Consider the following 26,006-nt stretch of genomic DNA (forward strand, 5'->3'; position numbering starts at 1 on the left):
ACCAAACTTCTCTCTTTGGCATAAACTCCACATCTCTTTGTGACATATACCCACATCTCTCTATGATATGTACCCAACATCTCTCTATGGCATATACCCCCAATGTCTCTATGACAAAACCCCACATATCTGTGACATAAACTCTACATCTCTCTGTGACATATACCAAACTTCTCTCTTTGGCATAAACTCCACATCTCTTTGTGACATATACCCACATCTCTCTATGATATGTACCCAATATCTCTCTATGGCATATACCCCCAATGTCTCTATGACAAAACCCCACATATCTGTGACATAAACTCTACATCTCTCTGTGACATATACCAAACTTCTCTCTTTGGCATAAACTCCACATCTCTTTGTGACATATACCCACATCTCTCTATGATATGTACCCAACATCTCTCTATGGCATATACCCCCAATGTCTCTATGACAAAACCCCACATATCTGTGACATAAACTCTACATCTCTCTGTGACATATACCCAACTTCTCTCTTTGGCATAAACTCCACATCTCTATGTGACATATACCCACATCTCTCTATGATATGTACCCAACATCTCTCTATGGCATATACCCCCAATGTCTCTATGACAAAACCCCACATATCTGTGACATAAACTCTACATCTCTCTGTGACATATACCCAACTTCTCTCTTTGGCATAAACTCCACATCTCTTTGTGACATATACCCACATCACTCTATGATATGTACCCAACATCTCTCTATGGCATATACCCCCAATGTCTCTATGACAAAACCCCACATATCTGTGACATAAACTCTACATCTCTCTGTGACATATACCAAACTTCTCTCTTTGGCATAAACTCCACATCTCTTTGTGACATATACCCACATCTCTCTATGATATGTACCCAACATCTCTCTATGGCATATACCCCCAATGTCTCTATGACAAAACCCCACATATCTGTGACATAAACTCTACATCTCTCTGTGACATATACCCAACTTCTCTCTTTGGCCTAAACTCCACATCTCTTTGTGACATATACCCACATCTCTCTATGATATGTACCCAACATCTCTCTATGGCATATACCCCCAATGTCTCTATGACAAAACCCCACATATCTGTGACATAAACTCTACATCTCTCTGTGACATATACCCAACTTCTCTCTTTGGCATAAACTCCACATCTCTTTGTGACATATACCCACATCTCTCTATGATATGTACCCAACATCTCTCTATGGCATATACCCCCAATGTCTCTATGACAAAACCCCACATATCTGTGACATAAACTCTACATCTCTCTGTGACATATACCCAACTTCTCTCTTTGGCATAAACTCCACATCTCTATGTGACATATACCCACATCTCTCTATGATATGTACCCAACATCTCTCTATGGCATATACCCCCAATGTCTCTATGACAAAACCCCACATATCTGTGACATAAACTCTACATCTCTCTGTGACATATACCCAACTTCTCTCTTTGGCATAAACTCCACATCTCTTTGTGACATATACCCACATCTCTCTATGATATGTACCCAACATCTCTCTATGGCATATACCCCCAATGTCTCTATGACAAAATCCCACATATCTGTGACATAAACTCTACATCTCTCTGTGACATATACCCAACTTCTCTCTTTGGCATAAACTCCACATCTCTATGTGACATATACCCACATATCTCTATGATATGTACCCAATATCTCTCTATGGCATATACCCCCAATGTCTCTATGACAAAACCCCACATATCTGTGACATAAACTCTACATCTCTCTGTGACATATACCAAACTTCTCTCTTTGGCATAAACTCCACATCTCTTTGTGACATATACCCACATATCTCTATGATATGTACCCAACATCTCTCTATGGCATATACCCCCAATGTCTCTATGACAAAACCCCACATATCTGTGACATTAACTCTACATCTCTCTGTGACATATACCCAACTTCTCTCTTTGGCATAAACTCCACATCTCTTTGTGACATATACCCACATATCTCTATGATATGTACCCAACATCTCTCTATGGCATATACCCCCAATGTCTCTATGACAAAACCCCACATATCTGTGACATAAACTCTACATCTCTCTGTGACATATACCCAACTTCTCTCTTTGGCATAAACTCCACATCTCTATGTGACATATACCCACATCTCTCTATGATATGTACCCAACATCTCTCTATGGCATATACCCCCAATGTCTCTATGACAAAACCCCACATATCTGTGACATAAACTCTACATCTCTCTGTGACATATACCCAACTTCTCTCTTTGGCATAAACTCCACATCTCTTTGTGACATATACCCACATCTCTCTATGATATGTACCCAACATCTCTCTGTGGCATATACCCCCAATGTCTCTATGACAAAACCCCACATATCTGTGACATAAACTCTACATCTCTCTGTGACATATACCAAACTTCTCTCTTTGGCATAAACTCCACATCTCTTTGTGACATATACCCACATCTCTCTATGATATGTACCCAACATCTCTCTATGGCATATACCCCCAATGTCTCTATGACAAAACCCCACATATCTGTGACATAAACTCTACATCTCTCTGTGACATATACCAAACTTCTCTCTTTGGCATAAACTCCACATCTCTTTGTGACATATACCCACATCTCTCTATGATATGTACCCAACATCTCTCTATGGCATATACCCCCAATGTCTCTATGACAAAACCCCACATATCTGTGACATAAACTCTACATCTCTCTGTGACATATACCCAACTTCTCTCTTTGGCATAAACTCCACATCTCTTTGTGACATATACCCACATCTTTATTTGACATATACCCCACATCTCTGTGTGACATATTACCAACACATCTCTATGACATATACACAAAATCTCTCTGTGGCATATACCCTACATCTGCTTGTGACATATACCCCACATCTCTCTATGACATATACCCCACTTCTCTCTATGACATATACCCCAAATCTATCTTTGACATATACTCAACATATTTCTGTGACATATACCAACATCTCTCTGTGACATATACTCCAGATCTTCCTGTGACATACTCACCAAAGCTCTCTATGACATATACAATACACATCTCTCTGTTACATATATACCACACATCTCCCTGTGACATATATCCCACATCTTGATATGACATATACTCCTGATTTTCTTGTGACATAAACCCAACATCTATGTGTAACATATATTCCACATATCTAAATGGCATTTACAATACATTTCCCTGTGACATATATCCCACAGTCCCACATCTCTTTATAACATATATACTAGATCTCTCTGTGACAAATACAATACTTCTCTCTGTGACATATATCCCACATCTTCCTGACATATACCCTCATCTTTTTTGTGACATTGACCATACATCTCTGTGACATACACCCAACTTCAGTGTGTGATATATACACCACATGTCTCTTTTACATATACTTCAACATTATTTCCATAATTCAGTGGTTGTCCTTTGTTGATGTGTTACAAATTTGTTTTTCATTTATTTTTTTGTACAAATTTGGCTGCTACTTTTCTTGATTGAATTGTTTTACATTTGTCATTTTGGGGCCTTATATAGCTGACTCGTAATGCGGTATGGGTTTTGCTCATTGTTAAAGTCTGTACATATAGTTAATTTCTGTGTCTTTTGGTCTCTTGTATAAGATTGCCTCATTTGCTACCATACCACATCTTTATATATATATATATATATATATATACTTCAGCCCATTTGTTAACAAGATATGCTTTATGTGTATATCTGTACCTACTAGTTTATATAGCTTAATATGACTAGTACATGCTTCTTACATTCAATGCAGTCAGCTAAATTCGTGCTTTGCCTTCTTTAAAAGTGTAACAACCTGCAAAGCATGTAATAAATATGACAACTGGCAACTAATAAATCTATACTAAGGTTTTCATATATTTATTTTTCTTTATCTTATGAATATTTGACTATACAAAATATTTGTGATTCAAAAATGTTCAAATAATCTTAACAAACAGATTCAACAAAAACGTCCATTTTAATGGACAACATCACAACAGTGTTACCATGACAACCCCCCTGGCACTCAGGTGCTAGATTATAATTTACTGTACACACAGGACAAAACACAAACAATTAATTGAGATCATTAAATATGGATTTCATTGTTACATAGCAAGTTTATTTAATGGAAACTTTTGTTTTAGTATACATGTAGCACACATCAGAACAATGTTTTGGTATACTAAATGAAAACAGACAAGGTCTATTTAGACAAGACATCACATTGTGCACTCAGCTTAAAGCTCATTACTTCCAAAAAAATGTATCTAATATTTCAGGATTATTTAAAAAGAGAATAGTTGGTTCATTAATAAAAACATATTTTGTAAATTATTTTAAAAAGATTGGTTGCCAAAACATGTCAGATATTCTTTTTTCCAAAAGACAAAAATATAAATGTCAAAAATATGAATGTCAAATAATTCAATTGTAAACGAAAGCAACCATGTCTTAATTCCAATTTTTTAATGACTGGAAATACAGAACAAATATAAGGAGCTTATTTGTCATTAAATGGTGAAGAAATATATGTATAGCTGATCGCTACTGACTGAATACAGCAGTAAGTGTTATGTTTTGTTTCAAATGATGGAATATTAGGAAGCCCAAAAACAGCCAATCAAATGGCTTATGATGATCAATGAAAAATGGAACTTTTCAAAAATTACTTTTTGATAAATTGTAAACCAAAGAAATCAAACAAAAAATTTTGAGTTTTATTCTTAGACTTCCATAAAAATTATCCAACAATGTAATGTAACCTTTAAATTTTATATAAAAAAATAGAGGACTATGGGAATCATCATGTGACCTTCATATACAAATATTGGCAGTGGCGAAATATTTATGCACTATTCAATTCTTTGGCAAGACATGGAATTAATTTCCTTCAATATTCTCTCATACACACATGCTGTATAAAAATATTTTGTTCACTTACAAAAATCTCTTTCTCTCACTCTCTCACAGAACCTTCATTCATTCATTCATTCATTCATTCATTCTATGCTATACTACTGTATCTCCACGATCTCGAAAAAATAATTCATCAATTTCCGTACAAAGTTCATCAGGATTCACTGTGTAACTTCCTGACGTTGTCGTAGCTCGGTCATCCTCGTCCCGAGGAGAAACACAACTGTCACTTAATGTATCTTCGTATGAACGAGTCAAATTGTTATTTCTGTTAGCTCTTTGAAGATCTCCATGAAACAGATCCCCCGATGGCACTCTTGGAATGTCAATGTATTGTTGATGAGGATGAATATTCTCAGAATGAAGTCGCTGTATTTTTGCACCTTCATAATTATTATGATAATGAGGGTCTCTAACGTTATGAAACATTTGATTTTTTCCCTGTGGATTGCGTGGAAATGTGGACATGCCACCATTTTGTGGATGTCCAAATGTGGATAATATAGGTTTTGTAGCACTGAAGTCTTTAGATATAGCACTATCTGTTGTAGAATGTTGTCTTGGAGATACAGAACCAGGGCGACAACCTGTAAAGTACAAATAAAAACAGGTCAGGTATTATGTTAAATTCTGAATAAGCAGTAAATATTCTTACAATAAATGTTATGAACTGTTCTCTTTTTAACTAAGACGGAAAGAGAATAGACAAGAATTTTTAAATAACAAATATAATTTACTGTTTTTCTTCAGACTGCATCTTCTTATATCTATGAATATTTTTGAGTTCTGACTGCTGGAAGTGTATACAATATTCCTTTCTAAGTGAGAGGTTTACCCAGCTATAAAACAAAGGTATTATCCACCATTTTCTTCATAGTGCTGTCTAGTTAGCAATTTAGCATATCTGTTACATAGCAATACAATATTTTGAAATTTTTCACATCAAAGAATCATGAGTAATTTCTCCCTGTTAATACCAACCTGATTCTTGTGGATGATTTCTAACATCTTCATCACTGCCACCATTGCCACTGTCGGTAGTGGACACGGCAGACATGTCACTGTCCTCAGACTTAGCCACAGGAGACAACTGTCTCTGTTGCTGCAATAGAAACAAAATCTTAATTATCATTGGGTTATATTATCTATGAATTCATGATACCTTAGAAAGCATGGTATTATAGGAGACAAAGCTTAGACTGATAAAATCTATCAAAAATCTTAAATGAACAAATATCATAAACATATACCATGTATACTGTTAATTCATTTGTTTCATTGGCTCAGATTTTTGAGGATTTAGGAACAATCATGTTTTTTTTTATTCATGAATTTGTGGATTTAAAAAGTTCTGTTATACAAGCCTGTTGAAAAATATGTTTTTTTGTTTATTAAACACTCCAATCTGTAGTTAACTTATTAACAAATCCACCATAAATTAGTCCCCACTTGTAAAAATTAATGTGCAGTAAAAAGAATGTTTTTAAACAGTGTGAACATTTCTTTATTTTAGTACATATTCTTTAACTGTGTATAAAATATAATTTAAAAAATTGTCCTCACCATAACTTCAGGGTAAAATATTAACATTTTAGTTCATTATAACTTCATAGACTTTATTATTTTTTTACAATTTTGGTTTCACCACCTTTCAGCTAAAGGCATATCAATATTATAATATTTTTTGAGATATGCATCTTCCTTTGTCACCTGTCTACCTTGGCCTTTAAAGTACATTATGATTGTCTTTGATACAAAATAATATTTATCTTTCATTAATCCATTATTTAAATAAGACATCAAGATCGTTTCTAATTTACACCTTTTCTGTCAAAATCTACTTTTTTATTCTTAATCTACCATTTTAATCTGAATAAACTAATGACATTGCATAATAATTTAAATATCAAATAGACTTCCTCAAGCTATTAGTACTGTTTTCTTTTTCTAGTTCAGATATAGCCAAAAGGAAGAACATTTCCAAACGACTTGTTTATCTTCTATGAAACCAAGATTTTCTATTTCCTTTGTTCTCAGACCACCATCATTTATCAAAAAGTTTCGTAACAATCATTCCCCATTATAAGGTACGAATTACATAAACACCTTAAGTGAGGGAAGTATAATTATAAATTCGTAATCGAAAAACCTGGTCATCAAAAAGTGATTGGGACACGGTTTGTACTATAGGAACTGCCTGTGGGTTATTAAAATATTGGTAATAGTGAATGATAGTGGTAATTTATAGAATGGATACAGGAGGAGGATGATTAAATATTGAGTATAATGAAAGTTGTGTTTAATTCAATCTATCATAGCTTATCAAGGCCATTATTATACTACTGGATCTGATGTCACATACATGGGAGACAACTCTAATATTTTAAAAATAAATATAGGAAGATGTGGTATGATTGCCCATGAGATAGCTTTCCACAAGAGACCAAAATGATAAAGATGAGGACCTTCTTTCCCCCAAGTGATTGTTATAAGAGATTAATACTAAAATGATTGACAAATCAAAAGCATTTATGTGACAACTTGCATGTCTCTATTTTATCAAGTAAAAATATATTAATTTTTTTTTAATTTTTTTTAAATTTACCTTCTTAAAGCATATAAAATTGTAAATTATTTAAAAGTTGTTAAAGATACAATGTGATTTTTTTCTGCATATAAATCTTTATTTTCATTTAGTCTTGGTTAAATGGAACAGTGCTTCAAACCAAGGAGATCATATAACCTCCTTGGTCAAACAATATAAAAAGAAACATTATGTGATGTTAATACCTGTTGTGACTGTTTCCATTTTTCTCTGCCATTTTGTTGTGTTTGTAGATATTGCTGTTGTACCCTTAGAGATGTCATCCTATGTAACTGTTGCTGACCACTATCGGTCAGACTGTCATCACGGCCATGGTTAGGTACATGTCCATTTTGCTGTAACAGAAGAGACATGATTATTAAAATTGTGATTTTTATTATTAAATTTGCCCAGCAATAAATTATTTTATGCATCTATCTTAGTAGTATGTAGTAAAACTCTAATTATTTAATCTTTTTTTAAATGTTTCTATTCAAAACTAAACCAGTATATATATATGCCTACAAACTAAATAACTCAGGTCAGTCAGGTGTTCTGTGGATACCAATTTTCATTGATTGTGAAAAACTTGCCATTTATACAAGGATATGTGATTTCGTAGATATGCCAAATATAAAAAAGATGTGGTATGATTGCCAATGAGACAACTATCCACAAAAGACCAAAATGACACAGATATTAACAACTATAGGTCAACGTACGGCCTTCAACAATGAGGAAAGCCCATACCGCATAGTCAGCTATAAAAGGCCCTGATAAGACAATGTAAAACAATTCAAACGAGAAAACTAACGGCCTTATTTATGTAAAAAAAAAAGAAGCATATATACAACCTGATAAAAAAAATTGTCATTTGTCCAACATTAAAATTTGTTTTTCACCTGCAACCACGAAAACCATAGAAACTGGAATTCAACGAATAATAATGAATCCACAGTCAATTTTAAATTCTTTGCCTTGAAGATTATTTAAATAATTCTGTATCTGAATCAAAGGGAAATTAAAGGGTCAACAAAAGATGTGAATTTCTTGTAAACCATAGGCTTGCTACAATCACTAACGTCAGAGGAAGTTTTTACAGGAAACCTCTTGTAATCTACCAAGCAGCAAAAATAGCTGTACGATAATGGTCTTAATGGAAATTGTTTGAGCTTTTGTCCAATCCATAATTTATGAGGTTTTATTATTTTCTTATTACTATATTATCATTACCAAATTATCAAATAAACACAAAACTGAAAAGTAGGTCTTATCTACCCTTATAACCGATCTTCATTGAGATCTATGAACGTTAATATCTTAATATCCTGTAATTACTTCTGAGCAAACACTTACTTTACAAACAAGGGGGATTACTTTTGTTTGCAGATCTTTGCTATTATTCTCTTTAACTTGTAAGTCAATATTTAGGATTGTTATTAACATAAAGATGGGAGATAGAATCCCGAGCGACTGGAGTTCCGTTGTGACTAAGGTCTGTCGTGTGAAGTGGTTTATACATAAATATTAGGTTTAACAGTGAATACATCCCATCAGCCTGCCCTCCACTGTCACCAGCCCAAGTTTACTCAGACAATTAAATTGACAAATATTTTACATAAAAGTGGGTTGACATCAATGTTTTAAGGACTATTACAACTTTCCCATAGTTTAATGAAACTTTGACATCAAAAAGTGAATGTACTTAGATAGGTACATTTATAATACTGGGTATTAACAGGTGAATAGCTTTTTGAAGGTAGCCATGCATGGAATATAATACAAATATGCTCCCCCCCCACCCCCAAATAAAAAAAAAATCTATACATTTTGATTATCTACTGGGTAGAGGAACCATTTATCATCAAAGGATTTAAAAAGAGAAAATACAGTTTTATAATTTTTTTTTCTTTTTTGATGAAAGACTAGCTTTTTTCAAATTATAGGGGAGAAAATCATTACATTATTAAAAGAAACTATTTTTTACCAAATCCTGAAATCCTACATCATTCTTTTGAGTTTTTTCAAGTCTCTGATATAACTAGTCTACAGTTGATAATCACACAATCTTCTACATTAGACTTTTATAAAACGTACCTGAGTATTTAATGAGCTGTTTGATTTGAAGGTGACCATTCCTGACCCTGAAGACAATGTGGATGGAAATGTCATAGATAACGTATTCTCCTGTTCCTCGTCTATTGAGAAACTAACTTCCTTTTTATGTGGGAGTTCGTATACATCCATACGGTCCTGTGAACCTTTGGACGAGGATGATCGATTACTACTGCCTCTCTTCAGATCTACGATTCTCATATGTTCGGCAGATTTGGCACTATATATATGTTTCCGAGAATCCATCTTACGAATGACACAAATTGTGATAATTATCAAAATGGACAAGAGTGCAGTTATACACCCTATAATGATAGCAATGATAATATTCTGTCCAGCTCCAGCATCGGTTAAACTAGCAACTGTCGTAACATTGACAAATCTGACATGAATCCACAAAATTTCATGTCTAACTTGCTGATGCGGACTTCCCTGATCCTCAGCAGAGACAGTCATTTCATATGGTTTGACTTCATAAATGTGTAACTTTCTAGATAAAAATATCTCCCCAGAATAGCCATCCAAGTAAAATAAATTATCTTCATTCCCAGAAATAAATTTGTAAGTTACTGTCCCATTTTTACCAGCATCGCTATCTTCTGCTATTAGTGTTGTCACTAACGTATCAGGATTTGCCAAATACTGTATATTAACAGATTTATTCGTAGAATTAGGGAATATAAACACAGGAGCATTATCATTAATATCCAGAACATTTACCGTTACAGTTGTGACATTACTGTTTTGTTTTAAGTTACCCAAGTCTTTGGCAATGACTTCAAATGTGTACTGATCCTTGGCTTCACGATCTAACTTTTCAGTAGCAGCTATACCGCCATCTAGTGAAACTGAAAAAGGGACGTAATTTATATCTTCTTTTATATGGAATGTGACAACACCATTGTCCATTTCATCAGTATCATTAGCTTCAACACGACCAACCTGCACTTGTTGGTTTTCCGTTATTTCAAAAGTATAATGCTGCTTTGAGAATTGTGGGTAGTTATCATTTTCATCTTCCACGGTAACATCCACGACAACAGATGAAGTGAGGGAACTACTCATACCATTATCAACAGCATAGACAAAGAATGAGTAAAATCCTTTCTTCTCACGGTCCAAAGATCGCTTACTTTTAATAATACCAGTATTTGATTCAATTTGGAAATCATTCTGCACATCCTCACCTAGTTGATATCGGACCTGAGCGTTATTGCCCTGGTCAGCATCTGTAGCGCTTACTTTAGTGATATATGTAAATGGTGGTTTGTTTTCCGTGATTCTTGACTTGTACTCGGTATCGGTAAATACTGGTTGGTTGTCATTTTCATCTTCTATCTGTATAACGAAACTTTTGGTGGCATTACGTTTAGGATTTCCACCATCCAAACAAAACACAGTTATAACATGTTCATAACGATCTTCACGGTCTAATAAACCATGAACTGATATCTTGAATTCATTTTCAGCGAAAGTTTCTAAACGAAAAAAAAAGCTATTTATAGAACATGTAGCTATTCTATTGACGCCTTGATCTGCATCTTCAACATGTACAAATGCAACCACTGTACCGTTTGCACTATTTTCTGGTATAAGTGCATAATCAGTTCCATCAACAAAAGTCACACCAATAATTGGGTCATTGTTATTAATGTCTAGAACAGAAATAGTGACGACCGCTTGACTACTGAGTACCTTAGTTGTACCACTATCGGATGCCTCAACGATGATTCGATAAGGAGCTTCTGGTATAACTGTTAAAGAGGTCTTTACAAATATTTCCCCTTTATTTCCAGAGGAGGTTGTTACTGTGTTGATATCAAACAGGGAGAACACTGTTGAATCAGTTTGATAAGAACTGAATTTGTAATGGACTTCGCCATTGGTTCCGATGTCTCTGTCAGTGGCCGACAATGTCAGGAATACTTGATTTATTGTTATATTCTCATTAATAATAACATCATACTGCTCCTTAGTAAATGTAGGCTTCTCATCATTTACGTCTGTGACGGTTATATTGAGCATGAGCATACCTGTTTTTACAGGGTTTCCTCCATCTTTAGCTTTGATAAATATTTGATAGTAATCCCTTGTTTCACGGTCTAACGTAGTCAGCACTCTCAAAATAACCTCAGAAGTCCCGTCAAGTTTCGGATGAATATCAAGTGCAAATATATTCAGAGCTGGAACAATCTCATAACTTTGAACAGAGTTATTGACCCCCATATCAGGGTCAGTTGCTCCAACCAGTGTAATGGTGGTATTAACGGGAAGATTTTCTGCAATACTCCTCGCCATAGACGTAACAGGAAAGGATGGTGAATTGTCATTAACGTCCAAAATATCAACATATATAACTATAGTTTTGACATCAGGTCCACTCATGGCTGTCACTCGAAGATGTTGTTTACATGACATTTGATTTGGACAAAGTGTTTCACGGTCCAGTTTACGAACAGTACTCAATATTCCAGAGTTTTCATCAATCTCAAAGTTGTCGTAAGTTGTAATAAATCTGAATGTAAATGTATCGGACAAGTTAGATTTCTGTCCGACGTTCCCAACAATGACTTGTGGATCTAATTCTTCCTTCACAGAGAACTGTAAAACTATTTGTGACTGACTGGATACAATACTAACTAATAATGATACAATTATAAACACCTCCATATTTATCTTGTTTCTCTGGCTCTCAAACCATAGCTTGGAAAGTCTTCTTTAAAGTTGTAGCATTTGTTACATCTCCTGAAAAATAAATAAGTTCATTTAATGATGTATTCTATTCAAATTCTGAACTGAATAAGTAAAATATATTGAAATAACAAACACTCCCCCCCCCCCAACTCCTAAATTTTAAAGATAATTAAACATATGAAGTGAGAGAAATAAACATACAAAGCAAAGAAATAAAACTTTGAACACATGCTCAACATCTTATTTTTTCTATCAACTTCTGATTTGTTTCAAACTTCAAGGAGCATTAAAATCCTATCCATTTGAAAAGGAATTAGTTCTAAAGTCAAAACACTATTATCCTGTCTTTATGGTCAATACAGTACTAAGAATGGATTATCCTGGAGAAGTAGAATTGTCCTGTGGCGGTAATCCCCAACATTTAGCCCTTCCTATTGAATCTAGGCTATATACCAGCAGTTCTTGTTAATACAAATACATTTTAATCTTCTAGACCATTTTAAAAAAAGAAATCAGTAAAAATTATAATAAATTGTATAATCTGTGTCAATCATCTGTTTATTGATATAACAGGGTACAGATTTAATCATTAAAGGTGTAAGGATAAGCTGATAAGTCATTAGAAAAAACTAAACCACAACTAATAAATCACGATTATAATGCCAATATCTAATAAATAAATTACAAATCAATAATTTAAGTTTTTAAATTTAGAAATATTACAATCAAAAGGAAATTGACTTGCCAAACTGAACTTTTATGCTGATTCAATATAACTGTTCTATGTCATACAATTATCAACTACTGAACAAATTAAGATCTAGTTTGATACAAAAAATGATTCATTTTATTTTTTTATCTTATTTTTTAAGAATTTGAAACGTACAGTAACTAAAAAAGTAAAAACTGTAAATTATTGTTTCTGTTTCATTATTATGTTTATTGAAATTTTTGAATAAGTGAAAAATTTCATGACCATACATTTGAACTATTACTTACAAATTTTGAGATTATGACACTGCCATTTGACTTTCCAAAACACAAATTATGTAAATACAACTTAATGATGATCTATAAATGGCCAGTTTGTTTTTCACAGAAGGTTTTTTATCTTTTACAGGTTTTTACAAAAATATCTTATTGGCCATCGAATACATGTATTTGTATTAAACTGTTAAACCTACTGTGTAATAACTGGACATCAGAGATAACACACTGACCAGGTCCATGAGGTCTCTACAGTGGGTCTAATTAACTTGTTTGCAATTCATTAGTCCATGAAAGGGAGACTTTATTTTACAGTGAACATGGTGTCGCTGTCCTGCTGTGATCTGATTAGGGGCAATTTTGTTTTTTAACAATATAGTCTTAATTGTAGCACAATTAAAAGTTTTAAAATAATTCTAGGATAAAATAGATGTCAAAATTAGTTTTTTTACTAATTTTCTATATATGTACTTATATATTTCTGAGGCCCATTACTGTCAAATTTCATAGTAAATGTATGTTAATTGACACTAAATATTTTATTTTTACCACAATAATGTTTTATTTTTTTAACAATTAATTTTCTGTTTGTTCCTGGAAACATTAGGAAACTGCAAGTTATAATCCCTGGAGAACTGGAAATACTAAGAGATAACCCAGAATTAACACTTCGGAAGACTTATTAAAAAGATTATATTAAATGTTAAAGTTTGGTCAGAAACAAAATCAAGGAAATTGCTGGACCAACGCCACATCATTTCTACTGTGGATTTTTACAACGCATCTCCATTAAATGTGAGTTAATCAGGAAATAATGATGATTATTTCACCGTAGCCGATACATCACAACTTTGTCATAGTAACCATGACATACAGCCATAACAATGGTTTAATTAAACATGTCAATTACTGGCAAATGGTCGGAGGGGTTACATTGACATATTAATCCAGTCTGACGGAGGTGTTCCATTGTCAATGGTCAATTATATGATCTTAAAGACTAAAGCTTGGAAGCCAATTATTCTTATACAACATACAAAACTATAATTTCCTCTCAAGAAAATCATTCATTCTTATATTTCTCAAAACCTTGAATGCTCTTCTTCTCTTTATTTTCGTTCATTTATTTATTTTTCAACATCATTTTTTTTCAAAAGCTTAAATTTTCTGCTCTGACTATTTTCCCCCTTTATTCTTATGTTTTAAAACCTTCATTTTTATCCTTCTGATATCCAAACTTTACAGCATCTTTCTTTATTTCAATCTTTAATTCCTAATTTTAATTGAAGAGTCTGTAGGGGACAGAAGACATATAAAGACTAAATCACAGATCTATATTCCCTTCCATGTCAAAACTACAAGATTTTGACCCTTTACAATACTATATATATACTGCCAATTATTAGTGTATCAATACTTTACTATTACTTTAAGGGAAGCCACTTTAAGATGGTAAATTTCAGGTTTAAACTTTAAAGGTCCCTTTTGAATAAAACTTGAACAATACTACATTATGACTGAGAAAAAATTGTTATAAAACTTCGGTATTTAAAAGTTGGAAAAAGTTAACAAACCACCAGCATGGGATAAATAAAATTACTATAATTTCACTTGTTGACGTCCCCTTTAACTGGATGAACTAAGTGTAGACTCCAGGGTGATCATTAAAGTCACCCAATAATAATAGAAATAAAGGTTAAAATAACTTGTTCTTTATAAGTAAGAAGTGCAACAAGGAGTCATGTGATTTCAGCTAATCATCCGCTAAATATCTTAATAACAAGTTGTCATTATAATGTCTAGATAATTTCTCATGGTAATAAATAACATATAAATATTAAAACAAAAACACATTCATCAACAAATTTAATTTTTGACATGATAAACCAAAATAAAGTTCAATTATTAAATCATTAAATTTCTATAATGTATTATTATGTTAAAATGTTGAAAATCATACAAAAAAAACTATATAATAACTAAAAGTCAAGTTTCCCGTAAAGATTTTTTTATTATTCCTGACAGGTTCTTATTAGTAATAAGGAATTCCCCAATTATTTAAAATATTTACATATAGTTAATATCAAAATGCATAAATTCATAAAAAATATATTTTATATTTCCTTGTCAATCTAATTAAAATTCAATACTGTATTTTCTTCTCCCTATAAGCATCATTATTATTTTACTAGTATCAATTATTAATCGATTATATTGATTGACGACTGTCAGTTAACAGATGGCCTTGACATACAAACCACCAAATATAAAACAGCATTACAAAACATTGATTCAACTATTACTAGAATCACTGTTAATTTCATAACAAAGGGAGATAATTCACTAATATCATCTTATCTTTTTTTAATATTCTGTACACAAAATTCTTAGTCATTATAAATGCAGGGTAATACAAATAAAAAATCCTTAGTATACCATATATAATAACTTATAAAAAGCACATTCATTAGCCAATATTGACTTAAAAAGATTTTTTGTACATAAAATTAGTATATGTTGCACCAGTCTAACTAGTAAAAAATTGTGCGAGGGGCTATTAGCTTTATTTGACAAAAACCTGTATTGCATAAAAAAGTATTTCTCAAGGAAGTTGAGACTGCAAAAAAAAAAGTGACAATATAAAAGAGTATATATATCTTTTAGGTGACTAATAAAAGTCAAGTTTTATGACAGAGTTTTGCCTGAGAAAGGATTAAAGAATATAAAGTACAAATAATGATAAATTGTTTAAGCATGACCTGATCAATGAGGATCAATGAGATTTAAGTCCCATCATATGGTTATTATATGACATATAGTAGTCAATCGCCATTTATCATGTACTTTGTTGAAATAATCCACAATTTTATATCAAGTTCATTTTACAATATTTATTTTAGATCATTATAACCTAGGAGATATCATGTCTTGAGCTGTAGGTGTCATAATTATGTCAAATTCTACCAATTTATCTCCAACATTTTCTTTTTGTTCTGAGCATGAATTATTGACAGGGACCATGTAAATGATACAGGCCGAAATTGATAAATTCCAAACTCCAGCATGGAATATTAGTCACAGAAACAAAGAAAGCTCAAATTCTTACTGTACCTTTAATCTTCTTCAAAACTATTTCATTATTTGATGTAAATCCAATTTTTCACAAATTTTGTTATTTGTTTTAAATCTCCTAAAGTTCAATATCGGTATTATCAGTATTTTATTGGTGGTCAGTTTGATACTGGACCATGATACATGTATCACCTGTATTTTTCACCTGAAAGGTGTGAATATTTAACGTTATCTACGATCTAATCAACATAACTCCATTAATTTTATTTCTTTGTCAATATTAAATAATCTTATGTCAATCATAGAAAACATCAAATAAAAAAAAAATTACATATTTAATCTGGAAGAACCTGATTATTTGTAAAAATAAAATGTCTATCTTTGTTTCACTCAAAGGAAATGTACACTTGACAGAAAATTGTGAAAATTGTAAGTCGATGAGATAAAAGTGAAATTGATCAAGTCAGCTGTGTTTTATTACCTATTATTTACCTATGCTAATTGGAATATGGATTTACATAGGGTCATCACAATTGATATAGGGGGATATAAATCTTAGGTTATAAATGTTTCTAAATGACAGAACTAAAGGGATGGAAGAAGGGTTGTTAAATAAATAAGTCCATCCTTAGGTTGAATCAATTCAGAATTCTTAAATAAAATTAGTCCCATTAGTGATTTATAATTTCTGTTTTTCACAAAAATAAATAAGTTTCTATTATCGGGTACATTTAAAAAAAAAAATCATGATTAAACGAAAATTTAAGATTCTAATGTAAAATATAACATACCAAAGCAATAGGTTTACATCCACAGTAAAGGTTAAAATAACTGTAATTTCAGTATTGTCTGTCCTTAAATAAATTAAAAGTTATCCCGAGTGACAGAAGGGTGGGTTAATGAAGTGTAGACATCACCACATACAATACTCCATCTGATCATTTGTCAATTAAATTTAAAATGATTATGAAATCTTTTTATCAACCATGTAATTAAAACTTAAAATTCATAAAAGATAGATAAATTAGAAATAGGAAGTCCACTGTGATGGACAATGGTCTGGACCGTGATAATGACCAGAAGGGACATCCGCTTTATTGGCAAGAAAATTGGACACAAGTCATTTCAAAAGGACAATTGTCAAAATTAAAAAGGATGGCAGTTGAATTTGTTAAATTATCCTTTGGAAACTTATAAATGAGTTCAGAAGTTAAGTGAAAAATCTGTCATCATTAGAACTATTACTTCACACTTAAGATCAACAAATTGGATCTCTTATTGTTATGTAAGAATTAAAAAGTTGACTAAATTTTTGTTTCACATGTTGTTACCACTTGCTTTGAGCCATTGCAAACACTTAAAAACATAATTTAAATTGCTTGTACTCAAAACAGGTTTAGTGCATATCAGTATATTACCTAAGAAAAAAAGATGTAAACTTTTTGGTTTAGCGATTTAAAATAACATGTATCTGAAACCAAACAAATCTTGATATTCAAATACTTAAAAAACTCCTATAAACTTTAAATGGTCAGTCAATAAGAAGTTATTTTACTAGACCCAGCATCAATGTACTTAACTATAATTTAATAAAATTCTTCCACCAATTATATGAATACATGCTTCATACCAGAACATGTCAGAATTACAAATCTGTTGTCCAATACATTAACAAATCTAAATCTCCCCTAATACAGGTACTTCAGGGACTCAAGTGTTTATGTTAAGTCTACTTTATCCGTTACAAGGACCCAGAGAGTGAAAATAGCGACAAAACTCACAACCAAGTTTTTGCTTGTTTGGACCAAATAAGACTTAGTGAAATCTGTGTTTAATCTTTGAAGTATAGTTGATGTATACAAAGTTGTTAGTCTCACAAAATATACAAGCACATACAGTTTAACCCATCTTAATTTCAGGAGGCTCCTGACACATCGTAAAAAATAAAAAAAAATATAGTACAATATTTATATACTTGTTAATCATATTAGACAAACCTTCAACAACTTACAAGTTTGTGATAAACTAATGCAAAATTGTTAATTCAACTTTTGATTGCAGGCTAGCATGGGGTTTACACATGGAAATACTATCTTTTTTTAACACTGTAGAAAGCTGAAAATAATTAGTTTTTTTTTTAATTTTAATTATGTTTTTGCACTGGAAATGACTGGAGGGATATTAACATGATATGAAAACAATTAACATGCTATGAAAACAGGTTTAGATTACTTATAAGCAGAGTGTTTTTATGTAAGCAATGACTATGACATTCAAGGATCTAACTGCTCTAATGAGAATACTTTATGAAAATCCTTCCTGAACATTGGAGAATATCTATTGGTTCCAAATAGGATCCATTGTTTTTTTTGATAATTACTAATTGAGTTTATTTTATGTGCTGGCCATTGTTAAACCTTAAATATTATAAAATATATTTATATAATTTAATGACCCAAAATTTTATATAGATATATTTGAAAACATAATATTATTATCGTAATTTCTGATTCAATCTAATATTCCGTATATGTAATGCCTCTCCTGATGTACAGAAGAAAAAAACACTTTAACAATTATTATATACAAACAGTAAATTTTTGGTTAAATTAAGAACAAAACCCCATTAACAACTTACCATATTTTGTAATGAAATAATCTATAGCAAACTCCATTGCACTGAATCAGATAATTTACAAAATATTCTCACAAAAATTATCTCAGCATTGTTTCGGGCCAAAATGACCAACTCTGCGTTATTATAAATGTCCAGGATTACTCATGCTGTGTTGAACTTTTGAAGAAGATAAAATAATGTCCAAACAATTCTACTGAATCAAAGTCTCTAGTCTTAAAAGTTCATAGTTTGTTGGTAAAACATGACAAAATTACATCCAATCTGATATTGATGAAAACTTTTAAAGTTTAATGGTAATTTAACCGATTAAAATTCTTACTCAGTTATATCCAAATTATACAAAAGTCTGACATGACCATTGATGAACGGTCAGATACTGACCCATTTAAATGACTGGTAAAATTTTAAAATGATTACAAATTTGATGGATCAATGGTAGTAGAAGTTGAAATAGACAGATTATATTTAATTTGGAGGTAAATTTGTGATTGATCATTGACATTTTACTAAGTAAACAAATGTGTCAGGTAGAAAAAACCACAGGTAAATTAGTTTTTATAATTAATAAATATTAAATACCAGAAAGTTGTTTAAACTAAATAAATATTTCAATATATAATATTAGATTTAATCCTTTTTGTTTGAGATTCTACCATGATACCTGCTTATTATTCAAGTTATTTGGGAAAAAGATTATACAGAGAAACTTGATTTAACATCATCAGTCTTATAGATTTCAACCAATCAAAACCTCTTTAAGAAATATTAAAACTAAATGCTTACTTTCATTTCAGGTCAAATTATATTTTTCTTAATAGATATTTTAGCTTAAGATCTTTAAGACCTGTACAATTTCTTTTTAAACATTTCTTAACAACTCTCTACACATACACAGACCTATAGTTATTCCTATAAGGGAATCCTCACTCAAAGAGGGGGAGGTGGCAATTTTGTTGGTACTGATTCCAAACTTTAAAAAAAAAATTCTTTAATCAGGAACATGCTGATCAGGAAGAAAGAGTGAAGACTATTATCTATTTGAAAAAAAGCAATACCCCCCCCCCTTTTCAAAGTTAAATGGTTACAAGTTCCCTAAATAGTCAGAATAATTAACATCCTATTGACACTGGACATAATAAAACCTTATTAAACATTAGTGCTTTCCTCTCCCCCAGGTGTTGTCACTGGTCAACTTGCATAAAATGACCACTTCAATACAAGTTGTCCAAGGCTAAAGCAAACAAACAGAAAATTTACTGACAGTACGCCAAGTTAGCTCATCTATCGCTTCACCTTTTTGTGACAATGTTATTCTAACCCTGCTGGGAGTATGATGGCTGACAATGAATGGACGGACAACCATGAAATTAAACAATATTGTTATAATGTCCGTCACATCCTGTTGACTGATGGACAATGGTCAAGGATTTTAGTCATCAGTTTCAAAACCATTCTTATTTCTTCAGGCCATGATATAAAAAAATTGTCATCTTATTTTTAAGGAATATTATTAAGTAATATGTCTTTTATTTTTTCAACACAGTATGAAAATCAATTTTTGCATTAATAGAACTATGCTTGAAGCATATTATATTAATAAAAGTAGATTTCGGATCAGAAAAAGAAATAAGACTAGGATGCCAGCTTCTTTTGTGTTGGTTATTTTATCCGAAAATAATCACATTAATATCTTTAAACGTATTAAATTTTCAATAAACCCATTTTAACTGTTGAATAATTCTTTTAAGACAGCTTGCAGAGGAACAGCAAGAGATGCTTTAATTTTACAAATAACTTGCTTTTAGAATTTTGATTAGCTAATGAGGAGAAGGAATATCTTATATGACAGCTGAGTAAGCAAGGCTTTTGCAACTAATCAAGCTTAGCGCCAAATATGGATGACCGACTTGGTGAAAGAAACGTTATAATCTTTATACTTTTCATGTGGAGACGTATTCAATTGATAAAATGCAAAAATGATAATGTTCACATTAAATAAGAAAATAATATAATACAAAACAGTTAAAATGCACCACAAAGTGCTGAGAAATAATAGTTTCAAGGTTCAAATTTACCTTCGTATATTAACTTCAATATCGTCAGTATTTAGTCTATTCCATATAATACAACTGTACAAACACTAAGACTTCTTTTAGCCAATTTCAGAAAAAAAACAGTATATATCCTTCTGTTTACTGATTTACCAGTAGGTAATTACCTATCAAGTGATGATTATAGGTAAATAATAAGATTATAGGTATAATTACCTTGATCTATCATACAAATATTGACTTGAAATGTACTCTGTAACAAGATTACCTACTTATCTCCCCTTTGATCAGCCAGATTAATCAGTTACCTCCCCTGATAGGTGTTAATCATTTACCTTAAAGTGCTAAAATTTAATTTAGGGTGACAAAATTCAGATCTTCCTTGCTATTGTCATAGATGATTGGATTTGCAACATCAAAGTTTGAAATTAATCACTAGTATAATGTTTTAAATATAAATCTGAGAAGATTATCATGTTAAGAATTAATATTAGTTTTATCATGGATTAAGGAACCTTTTTCTGAAAACTGATGTTTTTATTGGAACAATATCCCCCTTGCCTAAGATGTAGGAATTATAAGAATAAAAAGTTGTATACAAAAATCAGTGTCTATGTTAAAACATTAAAATATCATCCTAATGGAATAAAGATATTTCTCTACAACTCAATTATCTCCAAGACAAAGAACTATAAAGTCTAAGATTAAAACTCATCTTTAAGATATTGAAATAATTCATCAAAATTTCATCACACATGTGAGTTCCATTATTGCTCAGCTCATCATTTTAATAGAGATTAAACTACTATACTTCAACATTTGTGGGGATTTTTATTTCATTTTATTAAGTTTGTCTTATTTATTATTTGGCTATAAAAACTAACAATATTAGAAAAAATAAATATTTAGGAACTTGAAGCATCAGATCAGAAGATCCTATTTCACAATCTGTAGCAAAACAAATTAATAACTATGGATATATTAAATTTCCATTTTTTTCCCTTTTTTATTTGAATCTTTTTGATATTTTTTTTATATATAAAGCAAGAGTATGGTATTATTTCAATGAGACAGCAACCCAGCATTACAAAAACACTAAGGTTTGATGACACCTTTTAAAAAAATAATTTCACAATTTTCTATATTAAATAAACTGACTTCATGAGAGCATTTAAGAAATTTGTTTGAAGTGATTTATGCAAGGTAAAATATGGCCTATTAAGGACAAATATCTTACAAATTAAACATGGAGAGAGAGAAAAAGATAAAAATCTGATTTCTTTGGATAAGATTTAAATGATGATATCATCAGTAGGGTGTATAATATCTTACTACACAGGTGTTGTACAACCAAATGCCACCTGTCTGGGTGTTGTGGTCAGTTTTATAATGTCATTTGGTCCTCAGTAGGCTAAAGTAAATACGGTTAGAAAATGACCAATGCTTATAGAGGTCTAAATCTTTTGCTTGGGTTAATGGATTAATTCTTTTCGATAACAAAATGAAATTAAAACAAACAGATGAATCGTTCTTTCATTAATAGAAAAATTCTTTAACTGCTCAATTTTTTATTTTCCAAAAAGAGATTAGACTTTCAAGAAGATCTATAGTGCTTATTTATCTGTGTTAATCAGCTTAAACCACGTCTCTCAACAATAGAAACATCTAGTGGAGATTTTACCATTCAAATAAAATAAACATGATCAGATCTTTGTAAAACTTTCACCCAAAATGTATTAATACATATATTAAGACGCTTTAATTGACACCTTAAACAATAGCTGAATAGAATCTATATATAAGGCTGATTTCAACAAGTATGTATTGTATGTCATGATAGAATTACAGAAAAAGAAAGAAAAGAATAAAAACCATGATATATTTATTTTTCACTTTCTATAACCTTAATAAAAATCTGTAAGAAATGGGGAGACATTTTTTCAATTGCAATAAATTATACTATGAAGTTTTTATTATACGGGTACTGATATTCATTACTGTATTTTTTTCCTGTTTTTTTTTTAAACCATTTCATGTTCAAAGGAAAACAAAATTTGTGATGGAATAATATTTTTAATTAAAATTGGATTTCTTACCACATTAAAATGTCAATCTATTCCAGTACAATTAGTTGGTGTCCCATTGAAGGCTAGTCTTACCTTTCTGTAGAAGATATTACTGTTCCACTATAAATTATATGCAATATTCTATTTAACACAAAAATATTCCTTCCATGCTACAAGTGTAACACAAATTGCAGATGTCCTCTTATAAAAATATCTTCCAATTTCAATATAAAACTCATGTGATACATATGAACTATATTTAAGAAAAGAGAACTCGTCCCATGAGTGAAAGATAAATTCATATGGCTCCGAGTCTAACCTTTGATTTTTGTATTAATCATGCCTGTTCATTTCCTCTACTTTGTTTTTTTACCTTACCACCTAATATGTTTCTAAATCACCTTTGTTTAATAGGGTAGTGAGTAAAGCTTGGTTAAGATTTCTATCTCCAATCTGATCGTGTCACATCAATGGTCAAACGGTCTTTAGGTACAACTTATTTAATTGTTTCATCAACAATCTATTTTGTTTATTCTTTTAACTTTAAAAGGAGGGAAATTATTTCTATTAAATTATTCTGTGAGGTGTTTTTGTATAAACTAAATAGATACTTTCCAGTATAAGTCACACACTTTGAATTTTAATGATACCAAACCCAACGAAAGTTGTGACAATGAAATTTGGTTTCTTATACTTTTTGTTGTTAGTTAAAATTATTTCCGAATATTGTTTTAAATTCTACTGTGGTAAATATTGAGGAATTCGATAAATATTTCACCATCTACATGGAAATCCTTCCATTATCCAAAAATACCCACACAATCAGATCCTAATCACTGTAATGAATACAATCTATCTTTTAATTATTATCAATTATACAATTAAAATACCTTTAATAACAAACACAGGTTAAAGACTGAGATACTTCAAATTTTAAACTGTCAGTCTAAGTTAAATAGATATAATTGAAAATATATCCTTTACTAATACTATAAACTAAAAGTTGTCTAAATTGTCAATAAAAAAAGAATTTACAGTATTTTCTAACACTAATGATTAAATGGAACTCTCAGGCTTATAAACAATTCTATATGAAACTGCAACTTTAGATCATTCTAAAATGACTAAGAGACTAAAACATTTGATATTTTTATCTGCGATCAGAAATTTCATTTTCAAGCTTTTTTTTTCCAAATAGTTAGAATCAACAAAATGATCTTGATTTTTGTAATTTTATTGATTTGTCATGAACATTGTTATACTATGATAAAATCATCAGAATAATAGTATATAGATGGTGGATTGCACACCTTTGTTTTACCTGTCAAAAGAATGCATGACCATTTCATTAAAGGTCGAAATGTTTGTAAACCTACTAACAGTTTCTTTTACTACACTTAAGTTATAAAGGAGAGCTATCTTTACATTTTAAAGAGCTTGAAGTGTCACAATAGCATTGTATCATCAAAAAGGAATTTGCATTTTATACATCAAAAATGTTTTAAATTCTACACTTTTCACATCTTTTTATTATCTTTATGGTCAACAAAAGTTTTCAAAAATCACCCAAATGTCAATATTATATATAATAAAAATGTACTAATATATTAACAATATAAAGCGGTAAAAACTTTCTTTTGGCGGAGAGAAATTCTCCCATGTTCACATGTTCATCAATTTGTAATTTTGAGTCAATATGTTTTTGTAATGGCACCACCTTACATATATTTGACACGATAATGTTTGTGAAGTAAGTTGCTCAGCTCCTCCCAATACAGAACTCTTCTATTGTGAAGGTACAAAAGATACACCGTAATATCGGGAGATGCATTTATTAATGGGAATTAAATTTGGAAAGTTTTCTTTACTTTATAAAGGTGAATTGACAAAAATGAAATAGAATTGAGTACAAAGTGTTGAATAGGGATGACTTATGACTTTACCATATGGCAAGCTGGAATTGAAAGCTATATTTATTCATGAATACAGAATAAAATTTTAAAATCAAATATCATTTCAGCCCAGACATATTATTTGGAAGGAAAAACACTGCACAAGCTTTAAACTACCTAAATTTCATGATAAAACTTGACCCTTATTTCATTTCTATATATACCATATACACAGCTGCATATACATGTATTAAAGTTTAATTTTTCTAGCACTTTAACATTAAATATTTCACTTAGAAAAAAGTATTGATATCACAAACACAAAATTGAACAATAACCTATACTATATGCATTTAGTAGCCAGCTTCTGTCTTTGCTACTGAAACCTGACTTATGTGGACAGCTACTGTACTGAGAGACCTGACTGGCATTTTTTCAATATAAATTTAATTTCCTTCACACATTCATCAATTTGTCATTAATGACAGAAGGGACTGCCAAATTGTTCAGAAAATTCTCAAATAATTGTATTATTGTCCCTTTATAAACATCTGGATAATATAAACCATGGATTGCCATTCAGTGCCAACATACAAGATATCTACCAAGGGAGATAATCTATGTCCAAATGTCCAAAGGCCGTGTGTTACATCAATTTGATTCTATTTATATTGATGCTAGAAGATGCTATGAAACAAAATCTTCTGATGCTATTGTAACTGCTTAATTCAATAAAATTCTGTAGAACTGAAATGATGTTGGTACCATTGAAGCGAACATCTCCTATTATCATCTCAAATTTATTTATTTATTTCCGTCTCATAATAATAATAATGGTTAGATAAAAAAAATAAAGCAAACAAGAATATATACAATTCTTA

At 31.1% G+C, this 26,006-nt stretch overlaps 1 protein-coding gene across 3 annotated transcripts in view; it reads right to left on the minus strand.

Annotated features, from left to right (window-relative positions):
- Positions 1-3,969: 3,969 nt before the first annotated feature.
- LOC139484732 (protocadherin-11 X-linked-like) overlaps positions 3,970-26,006 on the minus strand; it is a 37,230-nt gene continuing 15,193 nt past the window's right edge. For all 3 annotated transcript variants that reach the window (XM_071268639.1, XM_071268638.1, XM_071268640.1), the window contains exons 3-6: positions 9,708-12,470; positions 7,817-7,966; positions 6,008-6,128; positions 3,970-5,613 (exon numbers count right to left, since the gene is read on the minus strand). In XM_071268639.1, coding sequence (XP_071124740.1) covers positions 5,120-5,613; positions 6,008-6,128; positions 7,817-7,966; positions 9,708-12,395 — 3,453 coding nt within the window. In that variant the 5' untranslated portion in view covers positions 12,396-12,470 and the 3' untranslated portion in view covers positions 3,970-5,119. The remainder of the gene's footprint in view (positions 5,614-6,007; positions 6,129-7,816; positions 7,967-9,707; positions 12,471-26,006) is intronic.

Source organism: Mytilus edulis, chromosome 8 (genome assembly GCF_963676685.1).
Source record: "Mytilus edulis chromosome 8, xbMytEdul2.2, whole genome shotgun sequence".
Lineage (NCBI taxonomy): Eukaryota > Metazoa > Mollusca > Bivalvia > Mytilida > Mytilidae > Mytilus > Mytilus edulis.